Source organism: Bufo gargarizans, chromosome 10, assembly GCF_014858855.1.
Source record: "Bufo gargarizans isolate SCDJY-AF-19 chromosome 10, ASM1485885v1, whole genome shotgun sequence".
Lineage (NCBI taxonomy): Eukaryota > Metazoa > Chordata > Amphibia > Anura > Bufonidae > Bufo > Bufo gargarizans.
In genome coordinates this window covers 45,442,309-45,468,353 of record NC_058089.1, presented here as the reverse complement: position 1 = coordinate 45,468,353, position 26,045 = coordinate 45,442,309, and the positions used below count along the sequence as shown (strand labels likewise).

General features: G+C 47.4%; 2 protein-coding genes across 2 annotated transcripts in view; one reads left to right on the top strand and one right to left on the bottom strand.

Annotated features, from left to right (window-relative positions):
• The first annotated feature begins 14,899 nt into the window (after positions 1–14,899).
• TMEM223 (transmembrane protein 223) lies at positions 14,900–17,611 on the top strand. Its single transcript, XM_044270541.1, has 2 exons — positions 14,900–15,424; positions 17,263–17,611. The coding sequence occupies exons 1-2, from the start codon at positions 15,103–15,105 to the stop codon at positions 17,553–17,555; spliced, it is 615 nt and encodes a 204-aa protein (XP_044126476.1). The 5' UTR covers positions 14,900–15,102; the 3' UTR covers positions 17,556–17,611.
• Positions 17,612–18,469: 858 nt separating this feature from the next.
• TAF6L (TATA-box binding protein associated factor 6 like) overlaps positions 18,470–26,045 on the bottom strand; it is a 49,395-nt gene continuing 41,819 nt past the window's right edge. Inside the window, exon 11 of the mRNA XM_044269803.1 lies at positions 18,470–21,120. Coding sequence (XP_044125738.1) covers positions 20,482–21,120 — 639 coding nt within the window. The 3' untranslated portion in view covers positions 18,470–20,481. The remainder of the gene's footprint in view (positions 21,121–26,045) is intronic.

The window sequence follows — 26,045 nt, the reverse complement described above, 5'->3', positions numbered from 1 at the left end:
TCACAGTATATACACAGCTCCTCCGCTCACAGTATATACACATCTCCTCCGCTCACAGTATATACACAGCATCTTCTCCACTCACAGTATATACACAGCATCTCCGCTCACAGTATACACAGCATCTTCTCCACTCACAGTATATACACAGCTTCTTCTCCGCTCACAGTATACACACAGCTCCTCCGCTCACAGTATATACACATCTCCGCTCACAGTATATACACAGCATCTTCTCCACTCACAGTATATACACAGCTTCTTCTCCGCTCACAGTATACACACAGCATCTTCTCCACTCACAGTATATACACATCTCCTCCGCTCACAGTATATACACAGCTCCTCCTCTCACAGTATATACACATCTCCTCCGCTCACAGTATATACACATCTCCTCCGCTCACAGTATATACACAGCATCTTCTCCACTCACAGTATATACACATCTCCTCCGCTCACAGTATATACACAGCTCCTCCTCTCACAGTAAATACACATCTCCTCCGCTCACAGTATATACACATCTCCTCCGCTCACAGTATATACACACAGCTCCTCCTCTCACAGTATATACACATCTCCTCCTCTCACAGTATATACACATCTCCTCCGCTCACAGTATATACACAGCTTCTTCTCCGCTCACAGTATACACACAGCTCCTCCGCTCACAGTATATACACAGCATCTTCTCCACTCACAGTATATACACAGCTTCTTCTCCGCTCACAGTATATACACATCTCCGCTCACAGTATATACACATCTCCTCCGCTCACAGTATATACACAGCTCCTCCGCTCACAGTATATACACATCTCCTCCGCTCACAGTATATACACATCTCCGCTCACAGTATATACACAGCTCCTCCGCTCACAGTATATACACATCTCCTCCGCTCACAGTATATACACATCTCCTCCGCTCACAGTATATACACAGCATCTTCTCCACTCACAGTATATACACAGCTTCTTCTCCGCTCACAGTATATACACATCTCCTCCGCTCACAGTATATACACATCTCCTCCTCTCACAGTATATACACAGCTCCTCCGCTCACAGTATATACACATCTCCGCTCACAGTATATACACAGCTCCTCCGCTCACAGTATATACACATCTCCTCCGCTCACAGTATATACACAGCTCCTCCTCTCACAGTATATACACAGCTCCTCCTCTCACAGTATATACACATCTCCGCTCACAGTATATACACAGCTCCTCCGCTCACAGTATATACACAGCAGCTCCTCCTCTCACAGTATATACACAGCTCCTCCGCTCACAGTATATACACATCTCCGCTCACAGTATATACACAGCTCCTCCGCTCACAGTATATACACATCTCCTCCGCTCACAGTATATACACAGCTCCTCCTCTCACAGTATATACACAGCTCCTCCTCTCACAGTATATACACATCTCCGCTCACAGTATATACACAGCTCCTCCGCTCACAGTATATACACAGCAGCTCCTCCTCTCACAGTATATACACAGCTCCTCCTCTCACAGTATATACACATCTCCTCCGCTCACAGTATATACACAGCTCCTCCTCTCACAGTATATACACAGCTCCTCCTCTCACAGTATATACACAGCTCCTCCTCTCACAGTATATACACAGCTCCTCCGCTCACAGTATATACACATCTCCGCTCACAGTATATACACAGCTCCTCCGCTCACAGTATATACACATCTCCTCCGCTCACAGTATATACACAGCTCCTCCTCTCACAGTATATACACAGCTCCTCCTCTCACAGTATATACACAGCTCCTCCTCTCACAGTATATACACAGCTCCTCCTCTCACAGTATATACACAGCTCCTCCGCTCACAGTATATACACATCTCCGCTCACAGTATATACACAGCTCCTCCACTCACAGTATATACACAGCTCCTCCGCTCACAGTATATACACATCTCCTCCGCTCACAGTATATACACATCTCCTCCTCTCACAGTATATACACATCTCCTCCTCTCACAGTATACACACAGCTCCTCCTCTCACAGTATATACACATCTCCTCCGCTCACAGTATATACACATCTCCTCCGCTCACAGTATATACACAGCTCCTCCTCTCACAGTATATACACAGCTCCTCCTCTCACAGTATATACACAGCTCCTCCGCTCACAGTATATACACAGCTCCTCCGCTCACAGTATATACACATCTCCTCCGCTCACAGTATATACACATCTCCGCTCACAGTATATACACAGCTCCTCCGCTCACAGTATATACACAGCTCCTCCTCTCACAGTATATACACATCTCCTCCTCTCACAGTATACACACAGCTCCTCCTCTCACAGTATATACACATCTCCTCCGCTCACAGTATATACACATCTCCTCCGCTCACAGTATATACACAGCTCCTCCTCTCACAGTATATACACAGCTCCTCCTCTCACAGTATATACACAGCTCCTCCGCTTACAGTATATACACATCTCCGCTCACAGTATATACACAGCTCCTCCGCTCACAATATATATACAGCTCCTCCGCTCACAGTATATACACATCTCCTCCGCTCACAGTATATACACAGCTCCTCCGCTCACAGTATATACACATCTCCGCTCACAGTATATACACATCTCCTCCTCTCACAGTATACACACAGCTCCTCCTCTCACAGTATATACACATCTCCTCCGCTCACAGTATATACACATCTCCTCCGCTCACAGTATATACACATCTCCTCCTCTCACAGTATATACACAGCTCCTCCTCTCACAGTATATACACAGCTCCTCCGCTCACAGTATATACACAGCATCTCCTCCGCTCACAGTATATACACATCTCCGCTCACAGTATATACACAGCATCTCCTCCGCTCACAGTATATACACAGCATCTCCTCCGCTCACAATATATACACAGCATCTCCTCCGCTCACAGTATATACACAGCTCCTCCGCTCACAGTATATACACAGCTCCTCCGCTCACAGTATATACACATCTCCTCCGCTCACAGTATATACACAGCTCCTCCGCTCACAGTATATACACAGCTCCTCCGCTCACAGTATATACACAGCATCTCCTCCGCTCACAGTATATACACAGCATGTCCTCCGCTCACAGTATATACACAGCTTCTTCTCCGCTCACAGTATATACACAGCATCTTCTCCGCTCACAGTATATACACAGCATCTTCTCCGCTCACAGTATATATACAGCTTCTTTTCCGCTCACAGTATATACACAGCATCTTCTCCGCTCACAGTATATACACAGCATCTTCTCCGCTCACAGTATATACACAGCATCTTCTCCGCTCACAGTATATACACAGCATCTTCTCTGCTCACAGTATATACACAGCTCCTCCGCTAGTACAGTTTTGAGAATTACATAAATATTGGAAAAGTTGCTGCTTAAGTTTTTATAATAGCAATTTGCATATACTCCAGAATGTTATAAAGAGTGATCAGATGAATTGCATAGTCCTTCTTTGCCATGAAAATTAACTTAATCCCCCCAAAAAATTTCCACTGCATTTCATTGCTGTCCTTAAAGGACCTGCTGAGATCATTTCAGTAATTGTCTTGTTAACTCAGGTGAGAATGTTGACGAGCACAAGGCTGGAGATCATTATGTCAGGCTGATTGGGTTAAAATGGCAGACTTGACCTGTTAAAAGGAGGGTGATGCTTGAAATCATTGTTCTTCCATTGTTAACCATGGTGACCTGCAAAGAAACGCATGCAGCCATCATTGCGTTGCATAAAAATGGCTTCACAGGCAAGGATATTGTGGCTACTAAGATTGCACCTCTATCAACAATTTATAGGATCATCAAGAACTTCAAGGAAAGAGGTTCAATCCTTGTTAAGAAGGCTTTAGGGCGTCCAAGAAAGTCCAGCAAGCGCCAGGATCATCTCCTAAAGAGGATTCAGCTGCGGGATCGGAGTGCCACCAGTGCAGAGCTTGCTCAGGAATGGCAGCAGGCAGGTGTGAGCGCATCTGCACGCACAGTGAGGCGAAGACTTTTGGAAAATGGCCTGGTGTCAAGAAGGGCAGAAAAGAAGCCACTTCTCTTAAAAAAAAACATCAGAAAAAAAACATCAGGGACAGATTGATCTTCTGCAGAAAATATGGTGAATGGACTGCTGAGGACTGGGGCAAAGTCATATTCTCTGATGAAGCCTCTTTCCGATTGTTTGGGGCATCAAGAAAAAGGTTTGTCAGGAGAAGAAAAGGTGAGCGCTACCATCAGTCCTGTGTCATGCCAACAGTAAAGCATCCTGAGACCATTCCTGTGTCGGGTTGTTTCTCATCCAAGGGAGTGGGCTCACTCACAATTTTGCCCAAAAACACAGCCATGAATAAAGAATGGTACCAAAACACCCTCCAACAGCAACTTTTTCCAACAATCCAACAACAGTTTGGTGAAGAACAATGCATTTTCCAGCACGATGGAGCACCGTGCCAACTGGCAAAAGTGATAACTAAGTGGCTCGGGGACCAAAACGTTGACATTTTGGGTCCATGGCCTGGAAACTCCCCAGATCTTAATCCCATTGAGAACTTGTGGTCAATCCTCAAGAGGCGGGTGGACAAACAAAAACCCACTAATTCTGACAAACTCCAAGAAGTGATTATGAAAGAATGGGTTGCTATCAGTCAGGAATTGGCCCAGAAGTTGATTGAGAGCATTACCAGTCGAATTGCAGAGGTCCTGAAAAAGAAGGGCCAACACTGCAAATAATGACTCTTTGCATAACTCTCCGCTCACAGTATACTTCTGCGAGACAGTTGAGTTTTCCTGTCTAAAATATTTTGCTTGTAGGAAAAGACAAGGAATAGGATCCAAAGCATCTATGGGAACCAGGTACACCTAACCCACTGCTCCAAAAACCAAGAACCCTGACAAGCCTAAAACAGTGGATTTGCAGAAGTGACTCTGTACCATCTAGAGACTGCATAATTGTACTACTGCAACTAAAAGACATCCAAAGTAAAAGTTGTGAGTTGCATCTTACCACTGTCTACCTCATTATTACTACCTATGGTTGTACCACCATTACCAGTACTGGCGTCACGACAAAAACCATCAAGGGATTCAGTCGCAACAAGCACCCTAAGCACCCCTAACATCAAGGGCACCTCAACCACCATCTTGGCTGATGCTTCCTACCACAGAGCGTGCCCCAGAGGATTTCGTGCTGTCCACCTCAACACTGTGCTTCCAGCCCAGGGAGGCTATCTGCTAACCGTGAGTAAACTGATGAACTGTGTGTTATATCATTTGGCCCCTCATCGGTCCACCGTGCACCTCACGTGTTGCTCCTGCGAGTGGCTGGCTGCATATGTGTTTCACTGTGGAACACATACCAGAAACCGGAAGTGACATTTTTCCTCCACCCTATTAAGGCAATAGACGGGAAAACAACCCCTGGACCACATAAATAATCAACACTAGTGATATGCCTTATTGACTCCATGATTTTATAATTATTTTTTATTTTGATTTCTCCTGAGGAAGGGGGTATGAGGTAACACCCCTGAAACGCATTGGAAAGAACCTGTGATACTATTAAAGGATTTTACCGGAAGTACCATTTGTGGGACTGAAGTTCTCCCTAAGATACTACAAGTGATCCTGGCGGGGGAGGTTGAGTTTGTGGGTGTCTGGAGCTTTATCCCACAGACCACCTCCCTGGTGAACTCCATTCTTTTCTCATTATATCTATCTACGGTATGTAGCACTGTTTTCTACATATTCAGCCACTAAGGATCCATTCACACGTCCGCAATTTCACGGAATTGCGGACCCATAAATTTCTATGGGGCCGCATTTCCGTTCCCCAAAAAAAATAGAACATGTCCTATTCTATTAGTGCCGGCAAGGTGCGGTCCGCAAAATGCAGAACGCACATTGCTGCTGTCCGTGTTGTGCAGATCCACAAAACACGTTACGGATGTGTGAAGGGAGCCTAACGGCAGCCGCCTACTACTCCTTCTGCTTTATTGCCAACAACTCTCCTTATTGGCTCCCTGTGGTCACTCTAAGAACGTTTGGACCTACACCCAAGGAGCTATTTGCTTAACACTCTCCTTTATCACAATATGCTAATTTTTTTAGAAGGACCTGTAGATAGCCCGCAGACTGTGTCCACTGTTTCTTTTTTTTTTTTTAACTGTCAATAATGTTATTACAGAAATTATATTTAGCACAGACTAGTGTATGTAACCTGATATTTTAGTCTGTTGCTGCAGGCATAGGGCAGGCTTGAGTGGTGGTAGTGTCTCCAGACGTTATTTTATTGGCCTGGCCAAATGTATATTGGCCAAGATTTACTCATTCGCATGTGAGACACCTAAAATCTGTCTAAAAAGTTAGTACAGTAATGCCTCTAGCCTTTATCTGTGAATAAAAAATAAAATAAAAATTGGGGTTCTCCAAAATTCTTCACACTTGTCTTGCAGTTCCACATCCTCGCCAAAATTTTATTCTGCTCTATGGCATTAGTACTGTTCATTTTTGTATTTCAAAACAAGTATAAAATTGTCTTATTCTTTAAATGTTGTGCACTTCTACACCTTTACCAGCAATTTTATTCTGTTCAATAGTATTAGTATACCTGGCCCGATGTCCATTTAAAAAAAAATTGTCTCCTCTTATATTATTTCCAAAAAAAAAGGCATCTGTGCCGTGTACTGTCACATGTTGGAAAATCTATGTCACTTCTAGGAATTGCTGTAGTGAGACAAGGTACCCACCACCCGGAATATGTGAAGTAGCTGTTATGGCCAGAGAGAGTACTTTTCTTTCAGGGCTCTCTGGGTCAGTGTTTTGCACAGCTACGGAGACCCAGCATCACAGCAATGGTCCTAATGACACCTTCATGTTTGTGCCAGTCTGGTTTCCACACAGTCTAAACGGGCTTTCTCCTGTCCCCAACAGAAACAGGGCAAAGCATTGCTTTCACTCCAGATCCCTCCTTTCATATGTGCAAAATGAAGCATTGTCATGGCATCTTAGAACTGATGAGCCTCAGCGAGAGAAGCAACACAGTGAATCAGTTGTTACAGGGGTTATCCAGGAAAAGATACTTACAACTTATCCTCAGTATACACTCACCTAAAGAATTATTAGGAACATCATACTAATACGGTGTTGGACCCCCTTTTGCCTTCAATACTGCCTTAATTCTATGTGGCATTGATTCAACAAGGTGCTGATAGCATTCTTTAGAAATGTTGGCCCATATTGATAGGATAGCATCTTGCAGTTGATGGAGATTTGAGGGATGCACATCCAGGGCACGAAGCTCCCGTTCCACCACATCCCAAAGATGCTCTATTGGGTTGAGATCTGGTGACTTTGGGGGCCATTTTAGTACAGTGAACTCATTGTCATGTTCAAGAAACCAATTTGAAATGATTCGAGCTTTGTAACATGGTGCATTATCCTGCTGGAAGTAGCCATCAGTGGATGGGTACATGGTGGTCATGAAGGGATGGACATGGTCAGAAACAATGCTCAGGTAGCCCGTGGCATTTAAACGATGGCCAATTGGCACTAAGGGGCCTAAAGTGTGCCCAGAAAACATCCCCCACACCATTACACCACCACCACCAGCCTGCACAGTGGTAACAAGGCATGATGGATACATGTTCTCATTCTGTTTACGCCAAATTCGGACTCTACCATTTGAATGTCTCAACAGAAATCGAGACTCATCAGACCAGACAACATTTTTCCAGTCTTCAACAGTCCAATTTTTAAACCCTTTAAAGAGGGTTCTGTCCATGTCCAGGAGAGTGTCTGTGCATTTCAGACATTCTTAGGTGGCTAAGAATGCCCTTCTGGACTTGCAGAACGGTTTATCATTGCACCGCTTAATTCGCAACATTCCAAATTACATACATTAGAGCATCTGTAGGCCAGCATAAAGCAATGAATAATTACATCATGCACGAGACCACCACAGCAGAGAACGTGTTATTTTGAGCTCAGGTACTGGCAGTTCCTCAGATGCATGTAGCGTACTCAGGCCCTTCGAAGAGGCCACCAGATTTGTCAATATGGAAAACTGTTGCATCAAAAATGTCATCCCCCTGATATTAATATTAGAGAAAACGCTCTCGCTGATGCAACAAGAGATGGTGGAAGAAGGACAGCTTCTACATCTGGCTGGCCACCCTGTAGCTGTTGGGGACCCACACAGGCAAAATCCCATGGAGGAGGAACTAGAGGAGGAGAATACAGATGAGTAGCTACTACTGAAGGAGGAGCAGGAGGAAGAGCCTGCTGCTGCTGCTGCTGATAAGTTGTAGTATATTGAATGGTATCATACACAGTTCCAAACAGTTCACAGTGCAAATCTTCCCTTATAGCAATGTATGGCTATGATTAGGTTTGAGCGAATTGAGCTTCGGATCATAGATCTGAAGCCGATTAATTCAAAAACGAAGTTGCGCAAGACTTTTGTGAATTACTACGGTATTCCAATATGTGTATTTAAAAACAGGAAATTATAGGAAAATAGGAATCCAAAGTGGGCTTTGGTACCGAGGTATCAGCCAGTACCAAAGCCTTCTTCGGATTCCTATTTTAAAATGTTTTTTTTTAATATGCAGATAGGAATACCGTAGTAATTCACCGAAGTCTCGCACAACTTTTAATGCTTTATGGAAACAGCATTAACACCGATCATGGGGGTTGTTGTACTCGTTCCCTCTATCTTTCCAAAGTCTCTCTCTATCTGTAGAATCTGAAGCTGGCAACAAGGTTCTTGCAAAACTTGTCTGTAATTCCCAGGCAGAGGGTACAGGATGAGGATACGGCTGGCCAAGACTATGTCAAAGTGTAGAAGATAGTTTTAGCAATGTCCCTCTCACTGCTAGCCTTAAAACAAAAAATATCTTACTGACTGACTCCAGCGATCTCCTATGCAGATTCTAGACCTTCTAGTTCTTCCTTTCTCTCTCTCTCTTGTCGGGAATATTGAAAAATAGAGATGGCTTTCTTGACGCAAAGCTCCAAGTAATGAGCACATGTCGCTCCTCTCACTTCCTCAGCGAACACTAAACTCACACTGACTGAACTAGGGGCAAACCAAAGTCCAACTCCTAGCTTCCTACATGGGCAGAGTCAAGAGTGGTAATCCCAGCTAATCCAGATAAGGTTATGCTGGGTGTATAATATAGGAAGTAACATCAATTAAAGGGGTTGTCCCATAAAAAATAAAACAGCACCTGGATCGAAATACTTATGTAATTAAAAATTATTTTAGCTACTAAAATCTATCTGTGTAGCAGGACCTGCTGTTTGCCCTGCTCGCTGAGATAGGAGCACATGCTCAGTTCCATCCTTCCACCAGCTTCATTAGAAAGGACACACATCCCCTAAACTGCTAGCTTGAAATCTAGCAGAGAAATTGGAGCAATGAATGGGGAGATCTCTGGAGGTTTAGGATGGGTTCTAGCTTTGTTAGAAAGAGCTTGTAATGTACTAGATTATGTATGACTTTCATTTTACATTAATTATGGGATAATTAAAATTACATAATAAAATAGGTTTGCAAATACCCTATTCTGGGGTACTGCACAAGGCACGCTGTGTGCTTACCTGCAAACGTACTGACAAGTGTATCATTAGCATCAAACTGATGACTACTGGATAGCCATGCTCTTAGACGCTTGCTATCAGAGCAAAATGGGGTCATGTTTTCCTGTTGCCAAAAGTGAGGAAAAGTTGCTGCTCCCTCTTCTCTTCACTCTACAGCCAGAGGATCACTGCTCCCTCTTCTCTTCACTCTACAGCCAGAGGATCACTGCTCCCTCTTCTCTTCACTCTACAGCCAGAGGATCACTGCTCCTTCTTCTCTTCACTCTACAGCCAGAGGATCACTGCTCCCTCTTCTCTTCACTCTACAGCCAGAGGATCACTGCTCCCTCTCCTCTTCACTCCACAGCCAGAGGGCCACTGCTCCCTCTCCACTGCACCACTCCACAGACTGAGGACCACTGCTCCCTCTCCTCTTTACTCTACAGCTGGAGGGCCACTGTTCTCTCTCTGCTGCACTCCACAATCAGAGGACCACTGCTTATTTTCCGCTGCACTCCACAGCCGGGGGACCACTGCTCCCTCTCCACTGCACTGGACAGCCGAATGACCACTGCTTCCTCTCCACTGCCCTCCACAGCCGGAGGACCACTGCTCCCTCTCCGCTGCACTCCACAGCCGGAGGACCACTGCTCCCTCTCTGCTGCACTCCACAGCCGGAGGACCACTGCTCTCTGCTGCACTCTACAGCCGGAGGACCATTGCTCCCTCTCCGCTGCACTTTACAGCCGGAGGACCACTGCTACTTCTCCTCTTCACTCTACAACCGGAGGACCACTGCTCCCTCTCTGCTGCACTATACAGCCAGAAAACCACTGCTCCCTCTCATCTGCACTCTACAGCCGGAGGACCACTGCTCACTCTCCGCTGCACTCCACAGCCGAATGACCACTGCTTCCTCTCCACTGCACTCCACAGCCGGAGGACCACTGCTCCCTCTCCGCTGCACTCCACAGCCGGAGGACCACTGCTCCTTCTCTGCTGCACTCCACAGCCGGAGGACCACTGCTCTCTGCTGCACTCTACAGCCGTAGGACCACTGCACTCTACAGCCGGAGGACCATTGCTCCCTCTCTGCTGCACTCTACAGCCGGAGGACCACTGCTACCTCTCCTCTTCACTCTACAGCCGGAGGACCACTGCTCTCTCTCTGCTGCACTATACAGCCAGAAAACCACTGCTCACTCTCATCTGCACTCTACAGCCAGAGGACCACTGCTCCCTCTCCACTGCACTCCACAGCCAGAGGACCACTGCTCCCTCTCCTCTTCACTCTACAGCCAGAGGCCCACTGCTCCCTCTCCACTACACTCCACAGCCGGAGGACCACTGCTCCCTCTCCACTGCACTCCACAGCCGGAGGACTACTGCTCCCTCTCCTCTTCACTCTATAGCCAGAGGACCACTGCTCCCTCTCTTCACTCTACAGCCGGAGGACCACTGCTCCCTCTCTGCTGCACTACAGCCGGAGGACCAATGTTCCCTCTCCGCTGCACTCTACAGCCGGAGGACCACTGCTCCCTCTCTGCTGCACTACAGCCGGAGGACCACTGCTCCCTCTCTTCACTCTACAGCTGGAGGACCACTGCTCCCTCTCTTCACTCTACAGCCAGAGGACCACTGCTCCCTCTGCTGCACTACAGCCGGAGGACCACTGCTCACTCTCCGCTGCACTCTACAGCCAGAGGAACACTGCACCCTCTCCCCTGCACTCCACAGACTGAGGACCACTGCTCCCTCTCCACTGCACTACAGCCGGAGGACCACTGCTCCCTCTCCACTACACTACAGCCGGAGGACCACTGCTCCCTCTCCGCTGCACTACAGCCGGAGGACCACTGCTCCCTCTCCGCTGCACTACAGCCGGAGGACCACTGCTCCCTCTCCTCTTCACTCTACAGTCAGAGGACCACTGCTCCCTTTCCGCTGCACTACAGCCGGAGGACCACTGCTACCTCTCCACTGCACTCTACAGCTGGAGGACCACTTCTCCCTCTCCTCTTCACTCTACAGCCGGAGGAGCACTGCTCCCTCTCCTCTTCACTCTACAGCTGGAGGACTACTGCTCCCTCTCCTCTTCACTCTACAGCCGGAGGACCGCTGCTCCCTCTCCGCTGCACTCTACAGCCAGAGGACCACTGCTCCCTCTCCTCTTCATTCTACAGCCGGAGGACCACTAGTACCTCTCCTCTTCACTCTACAGCCGGAGGACCACTGCTCCCTCTCCACTACACTCCACAGCCGGAGGACCACTGCTCCCTCTCCACTGCACTCCACAGCCGGAGGACTACTGCTCCCTCTCCTCTTCACTCTATAGCCAGAGGACCACTGCTCCCTCTCTTCACTCTACAGCCGGAGGACCACTGCTCCCTCTCCGCCTCACTCTACAGCCGGAGGACCAGTGCTCCCTCTCTGCTGCACTACAGCCGGAGGACCACTGCTCCCTCTCCGCTGCACTCTACAGCCGGAGGACCACTGCTCCCTCTCTGCTGCACTACAGCCGGAGGACCACTGCTCCCTCTCTTCACTCTACAGCTGGAGGACCACGGCTCCCTCTCTTCACTCTACAGCCGGAGGACCACTGCTCCCTCTCTGCTGCACTACAGCCGGAGGACCACTGCTCACTCTCCGCTGCACTCTACAGCCTGAGGAACACTGCACCCTCTCCCCTTCACTCCACAGATTGAGGACCACTGCTCCCTCTCCACTGCACTACAGCCAGAGGGCCACTGCTCCCTCTCCACTGCACTACAGCCGGAGGACCACTGCTCCCTCTCCTCTTCACTCTACAGTCAGAGGACCACTGCTCCCTCTCCGCTGCACTACAGCCGGATGACCACTGCTACCTCTCCACTGCACTCTACAGCTGGAGGACCACTTCTCCCTCTCCTCTTCACTCTACAGCCGGAGGAGCACTGCTCCCTCTCCTCTTCACTCTACAGCTGGAGGACTACTGCTCCCTCTCCTCTTCACTCTACAGCCGGAGGACCGCTGCTCCCTCTCCGCTGCACTCTACAGCCAGAGGACCACTGCTCCCTCTCCTCTTTATTCTACAGCCGGAGGACCACTGCTCCCTCTCTACTGGACTCTACAGACTGAGGACCACTGCTCCCTCTCCTCTTCACTCCACAGGCAGAGGAGCACTGCTCCCTCTCCTCTTCACTCCACAGCCGGAGGACCATTGCTCCCTCTCCTCTTCACTCCACAGCAGGAGGACCACTGCTCCCTCTCCTCTTCACTCCACAGCCGGAGGACCACTGCTCCCTCTCCTCTTCACTCCACAGCCGGAGGACCATTGCTCCCTCTCCTCTTCACTCCACAGCGGGAGGACCACTGCTCCCTCTCCTCTTCACTCCACAGCCGGAGGACCACTGCTCCCTCTCCTCTTCACTCCACAGCCGGAGGACCACTGCTCCCTCTCTTCACTCCACAGCCGGAGGACCACTGCTCTTTCTCTGCTGCACTATACAGCCAGAAAACCACTGCTCACTCTCATCTGCACTCTACAGCCGGAGGACCACTGCTCCCTCTCCACTGCACTCCGCACCCGGAGGACCACTGCTCCCTCTCCTCTTCACTCTATAGCCAGAGGACCACTGCTCCCTCTCTTCACTCTACAGCCAGAGGACCACTGCTCCCTCTCCACTGCACTCCGCACCCGGAGGACCACTGCTCCCTCTCCTCTTCACTCTATAGCCAGAGGACCACTGCTCCCTCTCTTCACTCTACAGCCGGAGGACCACTGCTCCCTCTCTGCTGCACTACAGCCGGAGGACCACTGCTCACTCTCCGCTGCACTCTACAGCCAGAGGAACACTGCACCCTCTCCCCTGCACTCCACAGACTGAGGATCACTGCTCCCTCTCCACTGCACTACAGCCGGAGGACCACTGCTCCCTCTCCACTACAGCCGAAGGACCACTGCTCCCTCTCCGCTGCACTACAGCCGGAGGACCACTGCTCCCTCTCCTCTATACTCTACAGCCAGAGGGCCACTGCTCCCTCTCCTCTTCACTCTACAGTCAGAGGACCACTGCTCCCTCTCCGCTGCACTACAGCCGGAGGACCACTTCTCCCTCTCCTCTTCACACTACAGCCGGAGGACCACTGCTCCCTCTCTTCACTCTACAGCTGGAGGACCACTGCTCCCTCTCTTCACTCTACAGCCGGAGGACCACTGCTCCCTCTCTGCTGCACTACAGCCGGAGGACCACTGCTCACTCTCCGCTGCACTCTACAGCCAGAGGAACACTGCACCCTCTCCCCTGCACTCCACAGACTGAGGACCACTGCTCCCTCTCCACTGCACTACAGCCGGAGGACCACTGCTCCCTCTCCACTACAGCCGGAGGACCACTGCTCCCTCTCCGCTGCACTACAGCCGGAGGACCACTGCTCCCTCTCCTCTATACTCTACAGCCAGAGGGCCACTGCTCCCTCTCCTCTTCACTCTACAGTCAGAGGACCACTGCTCCCTCTCCGCTGCACTACAGCCGGAGGACCACTTCTCCCTCTCCTCTTCACTCTACAGCCGGAGGACCACTGCTCCCTCTCCTCTATACTCTACAGCCAGAGGGCCACTGCTCCCTCTCCTCTTCACTCTACAGCCGGAGGACCACTGCTCCCTCTCCTCTATACTCTACAGTCAGAGGACCACTGCTCCCTCTCCGCTGCACTACAGCCGGAGGACCACTTCTCCCTCTCCTCTTCACTCTACAGCCGGGGGACCGCTGCTCCCTCTCCGCTGCACTCTACAGCCAGAGGACCACTGCTCCCTCTCCTTTTCATTCTACAGCCGGAGGACCACTGCTCCCCTTCACTCCACAGCCGGAGGACCACTGCTCCCTCTCCTCTTCACTCCACAGCCGGAGGACCACTGCTCCCTCTCCTCTTCACTCCACAGCCGGAGGACCACTGCTCCCTCTCCTCTTCACTCCACAGCCGGAGGACCACTGCTCCCTCTCCTCTTCACTCCACAGCCGGAGGACCACTGCTCCCTCTCCGCTGATCTCTGCCAGGGAGCAGTATACCTATGCAGTTATAGGAGAGGAGCCTATTATTTGAGGACAAGGCACATGCAGACAATTGTCCTGGGGGCATCCAAGCTGTTCCTGGAACCTGTTCTCATAAAAGGCAAACATGATGTTTATTATATATACAGTTCAGGAGACTCAGGACTTCATCACCTAAGCAGGGGCTATACCACAATTGTATAATAGGGGGTTAGGTCCAAATACAAGTGCAAGAAACAGGGTTTTGTGTTTGCTTTTATTTCTACTTTAGCACGGAAGCCTCCAATCACCCCTCCTCCCCCTTACAGCGCCGCCACCTCTCTACACCCAGGCAGCCTCAATGTGGTTTCTGCGCACGCACCAATATCGCTTCCGCCCATTTTGTTGACGTCACTTTCCCGCGCCTCTGGATCGCCGGTTCTATCGGGGCCGGGATAGTGAAGGCGGCATGGGTCTTCTGCGGTTGCTAGGAGACGTTCGGGCTTGGTCAATAAGGAGACCCCACGCCGTTCTTCTCTCTCGGTATTTCCAAGCAGATCCTGTGCCCCGAGATGTTCTTCTGTTTCAGCACGGGAGGCCGCGCTTCTTCCGGCTGCTCGGCGGCTTCTGTGTGGCCCAGGCTGCGTTTTGGGCATACTTGGCTCATTTTGGCTACACATCACTGCGGGACATAAAACCGAGCGACCCTGGGGAGGAGAAGGAAATGAAAGGAAGGAACATGGGCTCCCCCTTGTGGAGGACAACCTTCACGGCCGGCTGCTTGTCCGTTGGTATGTGTGCTGTGACCTCCAAGGGGCTCAGAGGGCAGGGGAGTGAAGCTCAAGATGGCCACAGTGGAATAACCCTGTAAACGTGGTGCCATCCCATGTGGACTGTGCGGAGGATGCCATCAGCGGTGATTAGGATGTACGTGGATGCAGGCTACTTTCACACTCGCGTTTGGTGCGGATCTGTCATGGTCGTAATACAACCGCATGCATCCGTTCAGAACAGATCCGTTTGTATTATCTTTAACATAGCAAAAACGGATCCGTCTTGAAGACTATTGAAAGTCAATGGGGACAGATCCGTTTTCTATTGTGCCACCTTGTGTCAGTGAAAACAGATCCGTCCCCATTGACTTATATTGTGTGTCAGGACGGATCCGTTTGCCTCGGCGTCGTCAGGCGGACACCAAAACGCTGCTCGAAGCGTTTTGGTGTTCGCCTCCAGGGCGGAATTTAGGCAAACTGATGCATTCTGAGCGGATCCTTATCCATTCATAATGCTTTAGGGCAAAACTGATCCGTTTTGTACCGCTTGTGAGAGCCCTGAATGGATCTCACAAACGGAAACCAAAACGCCAGTGTGAAAGTAGCCCCAGCTATGGATGGCGTCATACAGTAGATGGAGCATGCCACAATTCAAGTTCTTTACTTGAATACCACACTTAGAGCCACGTCACGTTCTGCTTTTCCTAGGTCAGTGACGTCCCGTTCATTGGTCACATGGCCTAGGCGCAGCTCAGCTCTATTGAAGTAAAGGGGACTGAGCTGCGATACCAAGCACAGCCGCTGTACAGGGTATGGCGCTGTGCTTGGTGAGCTATGAGAAGCACACGGCACTACTGCGAGCATCGGTGCTTTCTGAAACAGCTGATTGGTGGGAGTCCCAAGTGTTGGACCCCTACCGATCAGATACTGATTATCTATCCAGAGAATTGGTCATCAGTACAAAACTGCAGGAAAACCCCTTGAACGGCCAATCACAGACTTTTAACTCTTTGGGTGCAACATCTGAGCAGTGAAGTCTGAGGAGGGCTGGACTCCTAGGCCCAAATGGCTCTCCGTTGGTACCTACTATGGAGCCCTGTCTGTGGCGGGCTCTGTAGGAAAATAGTAAATCTCCCATAAACTGCAATGTTAATCGGATGACCACATGTTCAAGTCCCCTAGGAGGACTTAAAATAGGTGAAAAGAGACCATAGGCATCACCATGTCTCAAAATTCCCAAACTATTTATCCCGTACAGTGAACGCCTCAATGGAAGAAAATCAAAATGGCCAATTCAGTTTCGTTCGTTGCTTTACCGCCCCAAAAAATGAGCTCACACAGATCAATGGTTTTTAAAAGGATGGAATGAGCTCACACAGATCAATTTTTTTGAAGGATTAAATTACAAGTAGACCTATATAAATTGGATTTCACAGTAATTGTACTGACCCGGAGAATGATGGTAATAGGTCTGTTTTACCGCATAGGGAACACCATAAAACTATGATGGAATTGCGTTCCCCCAGTTCCACCCTATTTGGGGTTTTCCCAGCTTCTCACTACATTGTATTCAATATAAAATTGTGACATTACAAAGTCCAACTTGTCCCACAAGAAACAAGCCATGTGAAGGCCGAAAATAAAAACAGATAAATTGCTGGGTTATTAAGGGGTTAAACAGCATCTGTCACCGTGATTAGAGTTGATCACAGTCATTAAATGGTATCACCATCGCAGAGAATTGATTTCTTTTATTTATATGCAAATGAGGTGCCAGATGCTCTTTAATACGCTAAAGATGGCCGCGGCTGCACAACTCTGATCACAGAATGAACCACCGTTTCTTCTCTTGCCAGGTTCCCTTATAATGGCGGCAGGTCTGCTCTTCTCCCGCCGATCCGTCAGTGCTGTGACTCTGCACGCAGGAGGAGACACAGTGACCATTGCCACAGCAGGAGTATTTGGTCTTGGTTCCTCCTTCACCGTCCCTTTGAGGCATGTCTCCTGCATGGCTCACCGCTCTGAGGTTCCAGCTATGATACCTTTGAAGGTTAAAGGTCGGCCTCTGTACTACCTGTTGGACAAGCAAGGACAGGTTTCCAACGCCAAGATGTTTGACCTCACCGTGGGCGCGTACCGGACACTATGAGATTCCTCTCAGAATCTTATGTATATATGTAAAAATAAATCTTAGCGATTGTTCTACCCCGGTGTAGTCTGTGTGTGTGTCCTGAAAGATCTCTCATTTCACCACAAACAATTTGAAAGGGAACCATCAATCGCAAGCATGTCCTTAGGGACGTTGACATCAGGTTTCCGTCCACAGCGCACGATCGCTGAAAAAGACCTTTTATTCCCCCCACAGGCCACATGCAAATGAGGTTCTTGAAGTCAAACTTGCTGCTGTGCCCCCTTCCCGGCCTTTTCCATGCTTTCATGTGCAATTACATCCCTCAGATCTCACGAATGAACTGTATGATCTCTTTTCCGGCGCTTGTGCATTGATCCCCGCTGTCCAGTGATTAAAGCTGAGCAGTGATGGCCACACATGCGGGCTGCCACCTTAAGTCCTTACCTGTGCCTGCGCTGCGAGCCGGTCTGAAACAAATGCGGTCACCGGGAGCAGGCAGTACCGCGAACAGCCACCGGGGGCCTTCATCGGGCTGTTCTCGGAACTACCTGCTCCCGCATTTGTCTTAGAACGGCTCGCAGCGCAGGCACAGGTAAGGAGTTACCTGTGCCTCGCTGGACTTGTGATTTAAGATGGCAGCTGGCAATCACTGAAGCTGAGGCACTGAGATGTTCTCTGGCACGCTCGCCAAGGTGAGTCTGCACATTGACCCACTGAAGCCAAGTAAACTACAGCAGGGATCAATGTGCAGGCGCCAGAAATGAGATCATACAGTGCATGCGTGAGAACAGAGGATGGAATCGCACCTGAATTAATACAAAAGGCCATCAATCAAATGCAAAGCAAGTGGCAAGCTGGACTTCAAGAACCTCATTTACATACAACCTGCAGGGGGAAAAAAAGTGCTTTTTCAGAGATCATGCGCATCGGACATCTTCAAAAAAAAACCCACCAGAAACCTGATGTCAACATCTGTAAGGTAACGCTTGCGGTTTATGGTGCATTGTGGAGCTGACAGGTTCCCTTTACTAATTAACTGATATACCATTTACAATGCCAGATAAACCAACTATTTATTTTTTCTTATAAACTTGTTGGTTTGGACAAATCCCAAAATACGGAAATCAGACTAGTTTTCATTTTGTAAATTTTGGCTCTAAACTTTAAATTAAAGGGGATTTGTCACCAGGTGGATGTTGCCCTGTCTGCTGGTAGTATAAAGTAGTGACAGACTAGCTGCGTTCAGCTCTGCGATAGTCATGTGTGTCTGTGGCGTACTATTTGTGCAGCCAGTGTTTTCTCTCTATGTACATTAAGGGTACATGCACACGTTCAGGATTCATGTGCGGAGAATCCGCACTGAAATCCGCAGGTGTTCGCAGGCAAAACTGTGCGGTCAATCCGCATTAATTAATTGACATTGTCAATAAATTTATTGACATGTCGCGGATTTTAAAATCCGCACCGCAGGTCAAAATCCGCGTGGAAAAAAATCTGCATCGTGTGCATTGAGAATTTCAAATTCTCATAGAATACAATGTACATGACTTACGGTGCGGATTTTCCGCACGCAAATCCGCGCGCAGAATCCGCACACAATCCTGATTGTGTGCAGGGGGCCTAAGGGTGCATTTACACGACCATGTATTTTGCAGTCCATAAAATCCGTATCTGCAAAAAAAAATAATAACATGAATGACATCTGTGTTGCATCTATTTTTTTTTTTTGGCGGACCCATTGTAACAATGCCTATTCTTGTCCACAAGAATTAACCTTGCCCAGGTCTGGTCCTGTAGTTATAAACAAGAATAGTCTGTGGAACAGACATACGGATAAAGGGAAGCTGTCAGCAGTTTAACGCTGGAAGGTTCTAGCACATGCCAATGAGTCCTGACATTCATGAGCTTCTGGCTTTCTCCTCTCCCTGCCACTGACAGTATTTTTCCAACTGAATTAGCAGCAGGGGGTGGGAAAAAAAATGAAGCTTATGAATATGGGGACTCATCAGCCTGTGCTAGAGGCGTTAGATCCTAGCGGCATAAAACTGCTGACAGATTCCCTTTAAATGGAATCCGTCACCAGTTTGATGGTGTCCCAACTAAGGGCAACATAAACTAGTGACAAATCCCCTTAGCAAAATGCTGGACTAATTAATTTTTCTACAATATTGTGCTAAACTGCTCCAGCACATGCCAAATGAGTCCCCATATTCATGAGCTCCAGGCTCTCCCAGCTTACCTGCTGCTGATGCATATGGGAAAAAACCTGTCAATCAGAGGCAGGTGGGCGGGGAGAGCCGTGAGCTCATGGATATGGGGACTCCTTGGCATGTGTTGGAGATGTTAGAACCTAGCAGCATAAAACTGCTGACAGATTCCCTTTAATATGCATAGGGCATGCCCTGGAGCTGTTCAATACGAGATTTTAGCAAAATGGCTAAGCCAATTAAAGAAAGTGACCCAGCGTTTAGCTAAGAGGGATCTGTCACTAGCTTATGTTGCCCTTCATTTATGAAAAGCGTAAAACTGGTGACAAATTTCCTTTAATAGAGAGAAAGCTGTCAATCAGCAGGGCAGCCTTTAGCTTGAATACTGCCATCTCCTGGTTCACATCACAATTTGAGTGCTGCAACTTTCACAAAAAATACACCATGGGAACATATAACCAACAGTGCTGAAACCAGCAAGTCACTCACTAGTTAATGCTGCCCGCAGGGAGGGCAGTATAGATATGGTGGCATATTCCTTTTAAGATTATGTATTTTTGCATTTATTCCAATGTACAAAATACACAATGATTTGTTGTCCGTAGCAGGTAGTACTTTAAGCTGCCAATGCTGATCAGTCAGGGAAGCAGATTCCAAATGTAGTGCACTGCAATATGATTCAACCATAAACACACGTTCCTCACGCTGTTGGTCAGCAGCACACTGTCTCATCTTGATCACAATGGTAAATAAAGTGAAAGTTCAGCCTGGGATCCCCTGCGTCCAGGTTTTGTCATTCTTCCGATCATTGGCAACTTTTGGGCATATCGGCTAGCAGTCGCAGAAGGGCCAGTGTGTAGCTGGAAGACACTCTGAAACCTCCGACCATTGCCCCCACGACCCGCTTGTCTACCTCCTATAAGGAAGGTAAAGCGGGGAGAACCACGTGGTGCAAGTCTACTCCTTTGGAATGCGTCTCTTACTCCCTGCCCCCTCTGTCCCTGCCGTGAAGCCCCTCGAGGGCGTGATGATGAAGCTAGAGAAATCTGAGGAGGTCGTTGAGGTTGTCTGCTAGGGTTAGCCACTTCTTCTTCTGCATGAGCTGTCAACTGTGGCATTTTCCTTGCCCCATCCACTGAGTTTTCCTTTTTTGGCTCTTGTTGGCATCTAGAAATTGTTCCTGGTTGTGATGGAGTTCCTCCAGTCCCAAAGCGAACAGCTAAGCTGTCACCAAAAAAGCAATACAACTCATTGTACATCTCCAGCAGAGAGACAGTGGGAGCAGGAGGGAGTGTAGAGTATGAATCATGGGGAGAGGGGCCTGCATCTTTCTCACAGTATTTAGCTTTCATTTTCAGAAGGCGTTCCACAGCAACCTAAGGGGACAACAAACTTTATTAGTTCTGAATGCCAGAATATTTATGTATGCCATCGCTGCTCTTCTCATTCATACAATGTCATTTTAACCTCTTCATTCAGAATCAGGCCAATTTTTACTATTGAATGTTTTTTTTTCCCCATCCCCGCCTTCCAAGACCCAAAATGCCCGTGCACCACATACAGGTTATACTTACCCCAACACCTGCGTCGCTCCTGATCCTCCGCACGGTTGCCACTGCATCCCCCCATCGCGCAGATACAAATATTCGGCGTCTGGGAGGGGGGACAATAGCATGCTGCGATGGGAATGAGCCTCCCTAGCATCGCGGGTGACTCTAGGGAGGCTCGTTACCAGTCGCAGCCTGCTTTTGGCTGACCCCCTGTCGCCAGATGTTTTGATCCGCGCATTAGGGAGATATGCAGCGATGGCCATGCGGGCATCAGGAGTGACAAGGGTATAAGTATAACCTATATCTGGTGCCTGGGCATTTTGGGGGGCATTATAGGGCTTGGATAAGCAGTTTAAAGGCTATAAACACCTTTGGGGGCAATTTTTTTTTAAAATTATTGTATTGTACTAATTTTTTAAATTAGGAGTTATCATAAATATGGTGTCCTTTTCTCTGTGGATGACTGAGATGCTCTAGTAGCAGGATCTGAATTCTCTCTCTGCTTTGTCAGCCAACTCAGCTGAAGGCTTCTTATCTCTGACACTTAAACCCTTCACGCATATTCACGTACATGTACGTGAGGTAATGTGGCCTCTTGCCTGCATCCTCATGTGCATGTACGTGATGTGATCGGCCGGGTGCAGGATCTGTTACTGATAACCGGGCCCCTGCTGCATCCGCCGGCATCACTGTATGCGGTGATGGTGGTGGATTAACCCTTTCCCATGTCACGGTTTGCAGAGGAAGAGGGATCCCTCCAGCCCCCCGCGCTGCGGTGACAGCGGGTCGATGGTTGCCGTGGCAGCTCTGATGCCTTACACAGGCATCAGAGCCTGCCAGCTCCTGAAGCCCAGTAGAGCCAGTCTGCAGGCTGGGTCTCCTAGGCAACTGTCAGTATCCAACTGTGTAATTGAAACAGGGATCAAACCCTGTAAAGGTGAAGTCCCACAGTGGGATAAATATAAAAAGTAAAAAAAAAAAAAGTTAAAAAGTGTTTTTTTTTATAATAAATAAAATCGTGTTTAAATAAAAACCAGATATATTAAGTATTCCCGCGTCCATAACAACGTGCTCTATAAAAAGGACGCATAATCGGTGAACACCGTAAAAAAAAAGCAAGCAAAAAATTCAATTTTTTGGGTCACCTTACATCACAAAAAGTCATTCCAAGCGATCAAAAAGACATGTACCCCCAAATCATCATCTCTTCCCGCAAAAAATACAATTTTGTTTCTTCAAAAATGTTTTTATCAGGTAAAACTTAAATTAATTTTAAAAAGTAGACATATTGGGTATCGCCGCATCCATAATGATCTGCTCTATAAAAATAGCACACATCTACACCCTCAGGTGAATACCGTAAACAAAATAAAAAACTACCAAAAATGCAATTTTTTGTCACTATACATCACAAAAAGTGTAATACCAAGCGATCAAAAAGTCATATGCAACTCATAATAGTACCAACCAAACCATCATCTCTTCCTGCAAAAAATTAGCCCCTACATAAGACAATAGCCCAAAAAATTAATAAAAATATCGCTTTCAGAAAATGGAGATGCTAAAACATGATTTTTTTTCAAAAAAAAAAAATGCTTTTATTGCGTAAAACTGAAATACATAAAAAATATTAGATATTCATATTAAATACACATATTAGGTATCACCGCGTCCGTAACAACCTGCTCTATAAAAATATCACATGATCTACCCCCTCACGTCACCAATTTTACCCCTTATGATTTTTTTTCATTTATTTGTGGACGATAAAGTCCTGAAATAAATTGTGCAGCAAACTAAATTTGTACGCCACACAATTCGCTGTACAAAATCCCAGGCATTGTAAAAAGGCCAGCTGTCCGATCCTATTGGGCTGCGAGTACTGTCCACTCAACCCCTAGATTTGCAGCAGTTATGTCCCAAAACCATGCATTTTTTAGATAATTCCCAAGTCCCCCCAGTACTGACCCAGCTTACGACACCTATTGACACCTTATTTCCCTCCTTAGGGATTTATTCTTAAAATGATATACCCCTGATAAATATCTATTCGTCGATGAATCCCTTTTTAGTTTAAAGGCCGCCTTTCCTTCCTTTAGTTTATTCCCTCCAAGCGTGCCGGATATGGGGTCAAATTATATAGTGCCAGATATGGGGTCAAATTATATAAGATGTGCGAGAGCACAACTGGCTACACCTGCGGTCTCTGTGTATATGAGGGCAGAGACTCCCAACTTAGCCCCCCAGGCTGCCCCGAAAATATTTGGACATTGGGAAAAATGGTGTGGGATCTATTGGCGCAATTCCTGCACAATTCCTGTACCACATGTACACTGATAATTTTTATACCAGTATACCCCTTTTTATATCCCTCCATGCTGCAAACACAGGGGCTTGTGGGACAGTCTGTAAAAATAGAGTGGAATACCCACAACCACTGGTGTCCAAGCGTTTGAAAAAAGGGAACATTCTTTGCCCTTCCAAGTGACCAGCTGCTTGCAGTGAAGTGGAATGACGTCTACATGCTGACCACCTTGCACCCAGACACCACAGTAGCAGTTGGGGAGAGGGGGGCTACTGCTGACAAACACAAACTAGTCTGTGTGACAGATTATAATACATTTATGGGAGGTGTAGACCTCTCGGACCAGGTGCTTCAACTCTAACTGGTGAAGCGAAAAAACAGGACCTGGTATAAAAAGGTAGCAATCTATCTCATTCAGATAGTTTTGATTTATTTAAAAAGGCCCAAGGAACCCTCAAGTTCCTCGAGTTCCAGGAGAACGTGGTTGAGAGTCTCCTGTTTGAGTCCCCCGCACCTGGGCAAGCCTTTAAATCTGAGGATGTTTAAAGGCTTTCAGAACACCACTTTCTTCACCCTATACCTGCCACTTGCCAGCAAGACATATCCTCAGAATCGAGGCTGGGTCTGTAGCAAACATGGAAGGAGGAGGGACACCCGATTTTACTGCCCCAGTTGCCCATCACAACCAGGCCTCTGCAATTACCCTGTTTTGAGACATACCATATGGTTGCTAATTATTCATTTTATTTAATACCAAAAAGGACGGGTGGGGGGACTTTTCAGGAAGTCAATTTATTCTCATTTTCTGCTTAGTTTGTGGGCCATCCAGGGAGGAGGAGGGAGGGATCCTTTTGGGATGGGTTGTGGAGCAATTTCTTTTTCACACATTGGAACAAATTTTACCTTTTTCTCATTTGTTTTCTTAGTTTTCATTATTTCATGACTATGTCCTGACACACAGAGCTGTTAATTCTATTCTATTCATATACTGTATCATGATATTGGCTATTGGCATAATATTTTTTTAATTTGGAGGATCTCTAATGAGCGAGTTGTTCCTCACCAGTACACTAAGGGCTTTATTAAGAATTTTTTTGTGTGGATCCCTTACACCCCACAACACGTCTAAAAATCCTGACAATTTTTAGGGAATTAGTGATCCATTACTGTTCCTACAGACGGTTCTTGACACTGTCCTTTTATATACACTGTAGGTCACTAGTTGTGTGCACAGCGGTTTCTACCTTGCCGTGCAGGGGCTTGTTAGGCACCTTGCAGACAAGCATTCCTCCCGCACCTGACCTCCTAGCACTGCCGGGGGTCACATATCATTATATTGATTTATGATGCTATGTAACCCTTACAGTTCTGGAATGTATTGGATAACACTGGCAGTATTATTCCAGTGTTATCCAATACATTCCATAACTGTAAGGGTCACATAGCATCATAAATCAATATAATGCTATGTGACACCCCACAGCACTGGGAGGTCAGGCTGGGAGCTGCGTTGCGGACTCGCTGCGGGAGGAACGCTCGTCTGCAAGGGGCCTTATGGTGCAGTGTCACTTAGCACGTTTGCCTCTCATATAGGGATTGATGGGGCTAAAGAGACGTTGTACAGCCAGCCACTGTCCTTGAATGCCAGCTTGTCATTACAGCCCTATCAGTGCTCTTGTATATTGTGAACAAATTGGAATTTGTAACATTTTGTTTTCTTGGACTTGTTGCTTTTCACTACAGTTCAGTTATTTTTTTCTGCATTAAGTACTTATATGTCAGACCAGAACACTGCGCATAACAGCATCAGAATGACAGAAATGCGGGACAACTGTTTTGTTGGCGAGACATAGTCATATGTACAGGCAAATGCCTTTTTAGAATTCAGCCTCCCTTATAAGTGCACAGCTTCACTTCTCATCTGTATGCGCCACAAAGATAAGAACGTGGGGTATTTCTATGACAGTAACAGGGTTACCCATCTAAAAATATTTTTTCTACAATTTCCTGTGAAAATTTTATTAACTATTTGAATAAAACCATATATACTCATTATTTCATCCTACAATAATTTTGCACTCCGCATGCTCACTACACCACTAGATGCATGCTTTAAGGGATCTAGTTTTTAAAATTGGGTCATTTATAAGGGTTTTCTATCATTCTGCAGCTCAACGCCTCCACAGGTGTGCAATGAGGCCTGAACCACTTTCAGTTTATTATCTGAAAGGCCCCAGATGCTCCTTTATGTTTGGGCCCCGCCGTTTGTTAAGACATAAAATTAGGGCCACAATAGGGATATTATTGAAGACAGGAGAAATGGGGTGATACATTTTGGGGTGTACTTCATTTTCATGTGTTCTGTAGAAAAAACAAACAGTCTTTAAATTGACACTAGAAATTAGCATTCATTTCTTTAAAACAGTAGGGGTTAAAAAAAAAAACA

Coding starts and splice junctions, on each gene's coding strand:
- TMEM223 (XM_044270541.1), top strand. CDS start 15,103: ATGGGTCTTCTGCGGTTGCTAGGAGACGTTCGGGCTTGGTCAATAAGG. Junction 15,425..17,262: donor GGCCGGCTGCTTGTCCGTTG/GTATGTGTGCTG, acceptor TTCTCTTGCCAG/GTTCCCTTATAATGGCGGCA.